General features: G+C 36.8%; 1 protein-coding gene across 2 annotated transcripts in view; it reads right to left on the bottom strand.

Moving 5' to 3' along the window:
• Positions 1-5,393: 5,393 nt before the first annotated feature.
• LOC121381277 (ras-associated and pleckstrin homology domains-containing protein 1-like) overlaps positions 5,394-12,304 on the bottom strand; it is a 175,986-nt gene continuing 169,075 nt past the window's right edge. For both annotated transcript variants that reach the window (XM_041510522.1, XM_041510523.1), the window contains 2 exons: positions 11,484-11,585; positions 5,394-8,621 (listed from right to left, as the gene is read on the bottom strand). In XM_041510522.1, the coding sequence (XP_041366456.1) occupies positions 6,084-8,621; positions 11,484-11,585 (2,640 nt within the window). In that variant the 3' untranslated portion in view covers positions 5,394-6,083. The remainder of the gene's footprint in view (positions 8,622-11,483; positions 11,586-12,304) is intronic.

Here is a 12,304-nt window from a genome sequence, read left to right on the forward strand (position 1 = left end):
TTTACAGGATTTTTCCAAAGACATTTGTTTTAGTTCGTATGTATACATAAAAGAATCTTGTTAACCAATATTAGAATTTAAAAAATCTTATCTATCTTTTCCCCATTGTAAACACAGACCATCATTGTGTAACAAGTAGACCTATCTCAATTTGGAACAACCAAGTAAGAGACAGTTTAGCTATTTTTTCTTTTTGTTTCGTCTTTATCAACAAAAATCAATAAAAAATCCACTGTACCCTGTTCCCACAACACAAATACGTAGCCGTGCAAACCCAGCCATAGCAATGATATGCTTTGAAAACTGTGTTAGTTAGTAAAGCAAAACGACAGCATGACAATGACATGTATTGCAACCGTGAACAAATATAGACATACCGTATAATACATACATACAACAAGCAGCATACTTTATATATATCAGACATGATAAATAAAGATACAGTCTTCAAAACAAAAAGACGTTGCCTTGTCATTGTGAAAGAAATGATTGACTTTTATGAACAAAAACATTTTATATATCAGATATGATAAATAAAGATTCAATCTTCAAAAAACAGATGTTGCGTTGTTTCAAGACTAGAATGAGTTTCATCAACAAAAACATTTTTTCCATAAAATAATTTGGTCTAAAATCTCAATTGGTTTCCAAGTACATTTGCAATTTGGTGAATCTGGTCACAAACACTATAGCCAAATTCAAACTGTAGTTAGCCCAACAGCCAAAATGGTGGCTGATGTAAAGAAAATAATGGCATGTGTTTTTCTATTAGAGTTTTGGTGAAATAATAATTATAATTAAATACATTTACCAAATTACACTTCAATTTGCATTTGCTGAATGACAACCTAAACTGAGAAGATTGTTATGTTTTTCTAGTAGTTGGGGTTTGAACAGTTTAGAAATAGCGTTGTGGGTATTCGTATGTAAGCAATATGTAATTTTACATAATATAAACAAAGCTGATTTTTTTAATAATGTATGAGGAAAATGTAATAAATTAATGCTTCAGTCAAGATCTATTGTATTTTGACATACAAAGCCTATAAATTCAAAAACTCAAAATCATCCCATCTCATTGTTTTGTTGATGTCAATAGCAAAGAAAAACATTTACGTAAGTCAGTGTTAAAACAAACTTAGTTAATCATAATTTGCTAAGCAGATTAAAACAAAACAAACAAGTTATTTGCATAGATCTTTCAAAACAAACAGAAGTACCTCCTGGTTAATATGTCTCTCATCGCTAACAAAATATACGATGTGGCAATAAAAACAATGTGCCTCTCGAAACCCTACAGTGAAAATTATTTACCTCAAACTGTGACAGTACCAGTCATATACAACATGTTGTACCGGTAGAATAAAACTGGTTGTCAAAGTAACATTCACAGATTTGCACCACATATTTTATTTTAAAAACAATTTAAAGTCATAACATTTTCAATCAATAATTCAACAAAATGCAGCACTACATCTGACATTGAATGGTGACAATCAAATGTTTTCATCATACGTAATTAATGATTTCCATGTTAGAGAAGTATCTTTAGCAGGTTTTACTCTCAACAAATTATTTCAGTACCTTCCATTATTTTTTTATTAAACATATTTAAATTTTTAAAACTACATTTATATTGTTAAAATATATTGATGATTTCAACCTTGTAAATGTTCTTTATTGGTATGTCTCAAGATTTATTTTTTTAATGCTAAAAAGCTGACGGCACTATTGTTGTACAACATCATTTGATACTGTACTCATCATGTTTGTTGTTGATGATGATAATAATGGTGATGATGATATGATGGTGATGATGATGACCTTAAAGTTTGTGATAATCAACGTTCGCTGTACGACAAACAAAATATAACCAACTTTCATTGCACAATTAACACAATATGCATGTACATTTCTTTGTTAACATGTTTAAAATAAATAAATATTTTAAACTTCATTTTGACCAAGTCTGATTGCTTTTTCGTAAGACATGTCTACAAAACACAAACACCGATCTGAGACACAGAATAAATAAATTAGTAAAACCTTTGGCATGAAAAAATAAAATTGGCACATATGCTAATATCACTTGAAAAACGTAACATAATTATGCAAAGCACAAATGAGATGAAATAAACGTGAACACGATTGTGACTAGAATGAAACAGAACAGCCTGTTTAGTAAAAATAATTGAAATGAAGATGTATTACTATAATAAAAGTAAAACAAAAGTAAAACAATAAAAAGTTAAAATGTCATGTTTTTGATTGTTATATGACATACAATGTAAGTTTTTGTACTCCAGTTAAGGTGCAAAATGCATTCCAGAATTCCACTTCAAAATATAATTATCAGATAACAAAGAAACCAAAATTCTCTGATATTTTGTCAATAAACCATGTAAATGTTTCAATGTTAATTGAATCATTTTAGAATAAAAAAACAGACAGATGATCATCCAATGTTAAACAACATTGCAGCATAAATAACAAATTGTTTACTGGGCATCATTCTACGGTATTCTTTTAGATCGAATGCTTAAGTATGAAAAAATGCAGTTAATTTAAAAGAACTATCCTGAGTTTGTAGCAATTTAAAAAAAAATTTGGCAAATAAAATACATTTGTTATTAAAATTACAATAAACTAATATTTTTGGGTTTAGTATATGAATATTTCTATAACCAACGCATTTCTGGACATTGTAATGTTTTGTTGTATCCTGTATGTAAATATTTATGTACAAAGAGCCAAATGAATATTGAAATAATTTGGCCAAAAGACATTCCAAATGTATTTATCCATATATTGCTTTATATTTAAAATATGTTAAAGGGACATACCCTAGTTTCAACCCGTGAAAATTAACACTAACTTTAGTTAATCTACAAACCTGTAATACATTTGGATAAAGTTACAATTGAGTGAAACATGAGTTTGTGACTTTGAAATGGTGAAATAGCCTCTAAAAATAGAGTAAAACTGGACTCCATAGCTGTTACTTCTCAGATGCACATGCATTTTCAAAAATATGAGAAATGCATTTTGTGATATTAAAGACATTAGGACGACCAAAAACACTTCGAATGGATAATTTAAACATTAAAATCCAAGTAAAATATGATTTCAGTTATCAAACATGGCTCCAATAGTAAAAAATATGCCTTAATGTTTAAAAACTAGGGCATGTCCCTTTAAGGCAAGATTGTGTTTTAAAAAAGCAGGACAAAGCAGGATGTGTTGGTGGAGAAAACAGAAGTCTTGCTAGGACTAACTATCCAGGACAGTCCCTTTAAGATTTGTGTATGTCAATGGCTTCCATTTTGTGTCTTATCACAGTTTAAGAGTTAGCATGCATGACGAAATAGAAAACTATTATGGTATCAAACAATATTATCAGATAGTGGAATTCTGGAATACACATTATCTCCAAGTATTTGTCAAATGTTATTTATTATGTAAGTCAGTTAGTGTGTATATGGTGAGATAATCCAAAAAGATGTACCAAAAAGAAAAAACAAAATGAAACGAGAATAACAAACACTAAAAAGGTTTTTTCTCTCAAAATAATGACTAGAACCAGTCAATAAAGACAAGTTTATACAATAAAATCTTAATATATATGTCAAATATAAATGCTTATAAACATTCAGAATAAAATAATATGTAATGACTTCCAAAAAACATTACACACACACACGTATACGTTTGTATATATTTACAAAAGACAGTTTGACACAAACTGATTTGATATAAACAATATACCAATAGGAGTATATGTTTGTGGCTACTGTGACATTGAAGAATGCAGATCTGTATGTATACGACTAGAAACCACATTCATTTCTTGGACCAACAAGAACTGAACAACAGACAGCGGTCAACCAATTTACACAGTCAGTCAATGAACTATGATAACAGTGAAATCTGTGTATAATAACTAACCGGAACAGCAAAATATGGTCTTTAAAAGCAGATATGCATGTAAAACAATTCCTGTTTTATGCAGTCATATTACAGACGTGGCTGTCTGAATACAATGTAGTAGTCTTCATGACAAGTTGGACTAGATTTAAACAAACATTATAAATCTTTAATTTTAATCATTTTTGTTTGTTATTGCAATTACATGTATGTGATATGTAACTTCAATTTTTTTTTTTTTAAATTTCAAGTTTAATATTTAACTGCTATTTTAGAAGCAAATGGTCAGTTTGTATCTGTATACTGGTAATAAGGACTAGTCTCACTTCAAATGACCAGTCAGTATGCTTGTTTCATGATAACATTACTAGTATTAATTAAAATGACCAATCAGTATGCTTGTTTCATGATAACATTACTAGTATTAATTAAAATGACCAATCAGTATGCTTGTTTCATGATAACATTACTAGTATTAATTAAAATGACCAATCAGTATGCTTGTTACATGATATCATTTACCAGTATTAATTCAAATTACCAATAAGTATATGTGTTACATGATAAAATTACCAGTGTTAATTCAAGTGTTCAATCAGTATGCTTGTTACATGATATAATAACATTGCCAGTATTATTTCAAATGACCAGTAAGAATGCTTGTGACATGATAACATTACCAGTATTATGAACCAGCCAGTCACAATAGAGATTTTCAGTCTGTACACACTAAAACTAGAATATGTCTGCAAACCGGTTCTCCTCACGTCAATAAGGAAGGAAGGAAATGGTTTATTTAACCACACACTCAACCTCTCGGCAATAAATACATGTACATAGCACTAACGGTCCACCAGCTGTGTCACAATACAAACACTTCCTCTCCCACCCATTACTCCAGAAAGCACTGATCTTACACTAGAGCCACACCTAGTCTGGTCTTACAATAATGATTACAAACCAGATAGCAAGCAGGGGCCTAATTCACAAAGGTCTCTTAGGCTCTGCTAAACAACAAAGCAAGTCTTTTTGCATTGCACTGCGAGATCGCAAAGTTGCGAGAGTTTATTGAATTAGGTCCCTGGTCATTGGCTACATTCCTCACACATTAGAGCATCCTAGTCATTGGCTACATTCCTCACACATTAGAGCATCCTGGTCATTGGCTACATTCCTCACACATTAGAGCATCCTAGTCATTGGCTACATTCCTCACACATTAGAGCATCCTGGTCATTGGCTACATTCCTCACACATTAGAGCATCCTGGTCATGGTTCACTGCTAGCAATGTAACACAGCAAAACATAAGCTGCTTTATCAGGATATTGTTTCTACGAATCCCAGTCGGAAGCATGAGATTATGAAATGGAATCCTAAAATACCTACATTTCATTATTTTTATAATTCTAGCAGAATTGTACCCTTCAACCCACCCCCACCAATGAAGTATTTTTGGACAATTGTACCCTTCAACCCACCCCCACCGATTTGATGCCTGATAAGTACTTGTATCTCTGCTTGCTGTTGGAAGTATTTTTGGGGCCCATGGAAGACCATTATTTGAAGCAAAATTTTAATCAGTATATCTCCACTATCATACTTATAATTAAAATCATTGAAAACCCAGCTAAAATAGTTTACATAATTTTGTCAGTGACAAGAGCTAAAGGAAGACTCTTTGCTATAGCAAGCAATTAATTAATACAAGTATTAGACAGAGATTAGGTTATTTATCTGAAGACAAGAATGGAGCTCTTATTCTATCATTTAGCAATCAGCTACGTTTTTATTTTTAATCTTTATTTTCTTTTTCATTGAGTACTAAATCTGGAGGACCACTTTGAAAGATTTGCAATTTTAAACAATTATTAGCTTTTGATACCTCTCTGCCACACCCGGGCCTAATTCACGAAGCTCGCTTAAGCAACATTACATTCTTCCTGCAAATGGTTTTGAATTGCATTGCAAGATTGCTTAGCGATTTTGGTCTTTGATTATCACTGTGACAGTTTCAGCCTGACAGGAAATGAACCAATGACCAGCCACACATACACTGTAGCCTCTACACAGTCACCTTTATATGTAAAACAAGAAGTGAAAACAGACAGCCATGAGAGGAGACGGTGCTAGAATATAACGAGTGGGAACACAGACCAGCTAGTGACTCAGCTGGGTGTCCTTGCTGCGTTTGGGGGGCGGGGGTGGGGGTCGACCTTTCTTCATGCTCGCCTGCTGCTGCTGCTGCTGCTGTTGAAGCTGTTGATGTTGCTGATGTTGTTGCTCACCCTTCATGGCCAGACCTTCGAGGAACTCCGGTGGAGGGGGAGGCAACTCATTGATGTCCATAATACCTTCACAGTTTTCGTAGATGGGGTCCTGTACGGGCTGGTCGAGCTGAATCTGCCGCGTCTGGTCCGAGGACAGACGCGTGTGTTCGCTACGTTTCGGCGGTGGTGGCGGCGGTGGTCGCTTGCTGTCCGATTTCGGCCCCACTGGGTGACCCTGTGGTTTGTTACCGATCCCACTGCCACCACCACCACCGGTGGAGGAAGAACGTCTGTGGTTGGCCTTGTTGGTCTGGTGGGGCACAGAAACACATTCAGCAGTATGATTGCCCCTCGTCATCCCCTGACCACTATGACTGTGTCCTACGTGCACCTGGTTGGGTGCCGCACCGTGGTGAATGTTTGATGATCGTTTTGACAACTCGGCCAGAAATGGCAGAGAAACACCACTCTCGTTATCCACATTTCCTTTCGGAGAACTGTTTGTCCTTTGAATATTTTTTGGTCCGTGTTTATTGCTACTGGCAGTGATCAATGGAGTAGCAGTAGGTGGTGAAGGATGTTTTATGTTTGACAGTCTTTGAGATATAGATTGAGTCGGCGACGTCTGTAACAGTGGCATTGGTGGCGGCATTGGCACACCATGATCTGCGAAGCTTGGTGATGCTGGATGATTCCCTTGTGGCAGTTTGCCCACATGGTTTCCGTTGGGCAGGCTGTTTGATGCTTGCATCGGTGGATGATGACCCTGTGTCTTGTTATGCTGACTCACAGCTGGGGACATGGGTGGCTGTTTTGGCTTTGGTGCCGTCATGGGAGGATGCTGTTCTTGTGGTGCGGTGGGCATCGGCACGGGAATGGCTGACCTAGTTGGTGAGCTCCCATCTCCCTCCGATCTTGAAGACTTCCGCATATGACCCACTGATCCATTCATACAGGCATCCATTCCCGGAGCCCGGCTGATCTGAGGACTTGGAGGCATCCCATTCATAGATCCCGGATGTCTCTGTGTCATTGGCGGTGCTGGCGGATGATTACTCTTCTGAGGTGGTGGAGGAGGTTGACCTTTCTGAGGAGGAGGTTGACCTTTCTGAGGAGGTGGTGGTGGTGGTCCCCTGCCTCCAAGCTGTTGATAGTGTCCATGACCATCAGGAGGCTGTGGTGTCATCCTTCCATTCATTCCCGGCGAAGCACAGCCGTTCTGTTGCACTCTGGGCATGTCATTCTGTGGAGGCCCTCTAGCAGATGACAACGAATTCTGCGTATTATTGGCAGCTTGAGAACAAGCCGCAGAACTTGGCACAACGTTTTTGACCTGTGGCTGAGAACACTTGCTGGCAGTGGCAGGGGTTGGAGGAGGAGGAGGTTGACATTTCTTAGCTGGTGCTTGAGGAGAACAAACAGGTGACGGTGCAGGACACGTCGGGGCCGGTGGTAGAACAGGAGGACTTGGCCCACTCCTTGCAGGCTGTGTGATGGTGTGGGACATGTTCGCTGCTGCTGGTGGTGGCGGTGGTGTGTGCTGCCTTGCTGGAGGCGGTGTGTGCTGCCTCACGCTCTGTGGCGACATCGACTGAGACACGTTGTGCTGGATCTGCACATCGCCCTGAGAACAGACTTCACTCCTCTGAGACAGTGGCGCCTGTGACGGGCCGGACGAGCTCCGGACGTGAGAAATCTTTTTGCTTCCGACCTCAGCTGCTCGTCTGTCCTTGTCGCTGGAAATCGAGGACGAGGACGATCGCCGTTTCTCCGAGTAACTCAATGACGGTTTCCGATCCTCGACAAACACCGAGTCTCCGTACGACACGTTGTCGGTAGACGTCTGGAACATCTCCGACAACTGGCGGGTTGTTTCCGTCGTCACTGGCAACTTGGGCCGCAGCTTGCCCCTCGCCGACAGGCTGTGCCTGCCCTCACCGCTAGAGTTCGAGTCTTCGCTAGAGTCGGTCGACGCACTTGTGATGGAGTCTCGGTGTTTCGGATGCAGCAGTTCCTCGCCCGTGTCGGCGTTGATGATGCTGTGGGTGTTGCTGAATGACACTCGCTTCACCGGGGTCTTCGGCTGAGATGAGTCGCCGCAACTAATGCCGGTGATCGAACTCTTGCGGTCCGGTATCGGCGTTACCTCGATGCCGATTATTTCATTTGGATTCTCACAGTCTGGCCCACCCGACGTGCTATTTCGGATTAACGACGCGTTGACTACTGTAACAATGGAGTGTCTAGAATTTGGTTCCGGCACAGACATTTGGCTGCTGTGAAGATTGCCTGTGTTGTTCAAGGCGATATTGTCATTGATGTAGTTGGAAGCACGGAAGTTGTTCACTTGTTCGGTGTTGTCGCGTAAATCCCACGTAGAAACGTCATGCTGTAACTTATCATAGTTGTGTAACACTTGTTTGCCGATCTGAAAACAAAACAAGATAAAAAAAGTTACTCACAGATAACAACAGTGATTTTTCCAAAGAACGACTATAAAAAAAATTGCTCAATTGGGCTTTACTGATGTGATGATCGATAATAGTTTTCCATAATCAAATGCTAACTTGATGTAAATGTTCTGGGCTTTGAGTTTGTTTTCATGCATAACTAAAGAAAACAGATATTTAGAGTTTAAAAAAAAACAAAATCAGTTATTGTTATTAATAATATCAAAATATACTGCACGCCAAAAAAAACCCAAGAATATAATTTTCAGCTGTGACATTAAATGTTTTAATTTTTAAAGAAGGGATTATCACATATTGAGATTCAAGACACAATAATGAAGGAAATGTTTTATTTAACGACACACTCTACACATTTTATTTATGGTTATATGGTGTCAGACATATGGTTAAAGACCACACAGATATTGAGAGAGGAAACCTGCTGTCACCACTTCATGGGCTACACTTTCCAATTAACTGCAAGGGATCTTTTATATGCACCATCCCACAGACAGGATAGCACATACTACAGCCTTTGTTACACCAGTTGTGGAGCACTGGCTGGAACGAGAAATGGTCCAACGGGACCACCAACAGGGATCGATCCTAGACCAACCGTGCATCAAGCCAATGTATTTAAAGACAACATTAGCTATTTGTAGGATCAAGGTACATAATCCTTATAACCGATATATTTCTTATGTTCATATCATTCTAACCAACTGTATAACTGAAATCTGATCAGTTGATGCAAACTGATTATAACCGATGGTGAAATTCCAAACGATTTCCATCACTAGGTAATTTTTAACAGAACTGAAGAAACAAATATCCAAAGGACATCAGAAATACAAACGTCATTAATTTCCTGCTAATAGGTGATGTGTAATTATCCCTCCCCCTCCCACAGATCAAAAGAAGAAACCTGCTTCTGTTACATAGGCTATCAGGGCTCGAAATGGCCTGTGGTCAGGTCGCCAAAAGCGACCAAAGTCCTATTTGTAATAATATTATCTTCTTTATAGCTATAACATATGATCCACTATTAATATTTGTATTCCACATTAAAATCTTACTCGTGGTTCGCGTACCATAATTTGCCAATATGCATTATTATTTTGGGGGCAACCATATTTTTTGGCAAGTTTCGAACCCTGGGCTATACTTATTTGGTCATAAGCAAGAAGATTTATATGTTTTTCATCAAGGCCAGGTCAAACTTTTAGCTTTTTTTATAAGAGTAAAGAATTTGCAATACCAGTAATACACTGTAGCTTCAAACACAAAACAAGAGTAAAGACTGTTCATGTGGCAACCTGTAATCAACAGTCACCTTTTCTCTACTCCTTTGTATGGCCGCTTAAAACAGGTCTGACTACATACTGTAAAGTCACTTTTGTTTGTGGTGGTCTAATTTTCATGACATTAATAGAAAAGTGCAGTCAATGAATTTAAGAACACAACAAAATGATACATATATACATATTAATACTAATTTATGGTCCTATTTTTTCAATCCATGAATTATTCAATGTAATGCATTAAAGGGTCATACCCTAGTTTTTAAACACTAAGGCATAATTTTCACCTATACTCTGGTTTCAACCCGTAAAAAGTTGGTCAACTTACAAACCAGTAACAAATTTGGATACAACAGAGTGAAACAAGAGTCTGTGATGTTGAAATACCCTTAAAAATAGACTAAAACGCGACTCCATAACAGTTACTTCTCAGACGCACGTGTTTTTAAAAATATGAAAAAAAATGCATATTTGAATTCAGTGATCATAAACGACTTTTATAGTGAAAAATATGCTGTAGTGTTTAAAAACTAGGGTATGTGCCTTTAAGTAGCCAATGAAATGCATATTTTAGTAAAATCACCAAAATGAAGGATTTCACAGTGACTAAAGTGAACCCAATGAAATGCATATTTTAGTAAAATCACCAAAATGAAGGATTTCACAGTGACTAAAGTGAACCCAATGAAATGCATATTTTAGTAAAATCACCAAAATGAAGGATTTCACAGTGACTAAAGTGAACCCAATGAAATGCATATTTTAGTAAAATCACCAAAATGAAGGATTTCACAGTGACTAAAGTGAACCCAATGAAATGCATATTTTAGTAAAATCACCAAAATGAAGGATTTCACAGTGACTAAAGTGAACCCAATGAAATGCATATTTTAGTAAAATCACCAAAATGAAGGATTTCACAGTGACTAAAGTGAACCCAATGAAATGCATATTTTAGTAAAATCACCAAAATGAAGGATTTCACAGTGACTAAAGTGAACCCAATGAAATGCATATTTTAGTAAAATCACCAAAATGAAGGATTTCACAGTGACTAAAGTGAACCCAATGAAATGCATATTTTAGTAAAATCACCAAAATGAAGGATTTCACAGTGACTAAAGTGAACCCAATGAAATGCATATTTTAGTAAAATCACCAAAATGAAGGATTTCACAGTGACTAAAGTGAACCCAATGAAATGCATATTTTAGTAAAATCACCAAAATGAAGGATTTCACAGTGACTAAAGTGAACCCAATGAAATGCATATTTTAGTAAAATCACCAAAATGAAGGATTTCACAGTGACTAAAGTGAACCCAATGAAATGCATATTTTTAGTAAAATCACCAAAATGAAGGATTTCACAGTAACTAAAGTGAACCCAATGAAATGCATATTTTAGTAAAATCACCAAAATGAAGGATTTCACAGTAACTAAAGTGAACCCATGTCAATTAACATAAATTTTGCAAAAATATCTACTTTTTTTACTTAGTGGTGTGTAAAAAAGGTAATAAAAACATCTTGAAATCACCTTCGCTAGCCTGATTCCCATCACCCACTGGTCCAGCGCCGTTTTACTCTCGGCGGAGAAATACCGGATATACTTGGAATTCTTCTTCTGAATCTGGGGATGCTGTAATAAAAACAATAATAGTTATTAATAATAAAATACATGTAATAATAATAACAATAACAGACAATAACGTGATGATTATTAAAACATATCTTTATGAAGCTGATAAACAATCATTAAGGTAATTTTTCAACATTTCAGTTTATCTTAACAAATCTATTTTAAGCCAAGAAAAGAAAAAGAAATAAAAATGATGAAAAAATATATGTATGAACCCTACATATATTGATTAATAATGATAGTAATTTCCTTAAAAAGTCAGGAAACATGAATGCATCCAAATACATGTAATAAATAAGACCCAAAGATGTCAGTTACCATGGAGTTACTTCCCTTCAAATGTTGACTAGCTGTGACGATCTTCGACTATCCTCAGCTGTTTTTAACTGATACCCACGTACTATGACATGTAATAAATACCTTGAGAGCAAAGCAGTAGTCTGTGGGAGCGTGATATTTCTTCTTCCAGCCCAGCCCGTAATACACCTCAACAAACTCAAACTGATACCCACTCAAACTGATACCCACGTACTATGACATGTAATAAATACCTTGAGAGCGAAGCAGTAGTCTGTGGGAGCGTGATATTTCTTCTTCCAGCCCAGCCCGTAATACACCTCAACAAACTCAAACTGATACCCACTCAAACTGATACCCACGTACTATGACATGTAATAAATACCTTGAGAGCGAAGCAGTAGTCTGTGGGAGCGTGATAT

Source organism: Gigantopelta aegis, chromosome 9 (genome assembly GCF_016097555.1).
Source record: "Gigantopelta aegis isolate Gae_Host chromosome 9, Gae_host_genome, whole genome shotgun sequence".
In the NCBI taxonomy this organism is placed as follows: Eukaryota; Metazoa; Mollusca; class Gastropoda; order Neomphalida; family Peltospiridae; genus Gigantopelta; species Gigantopelta aegis.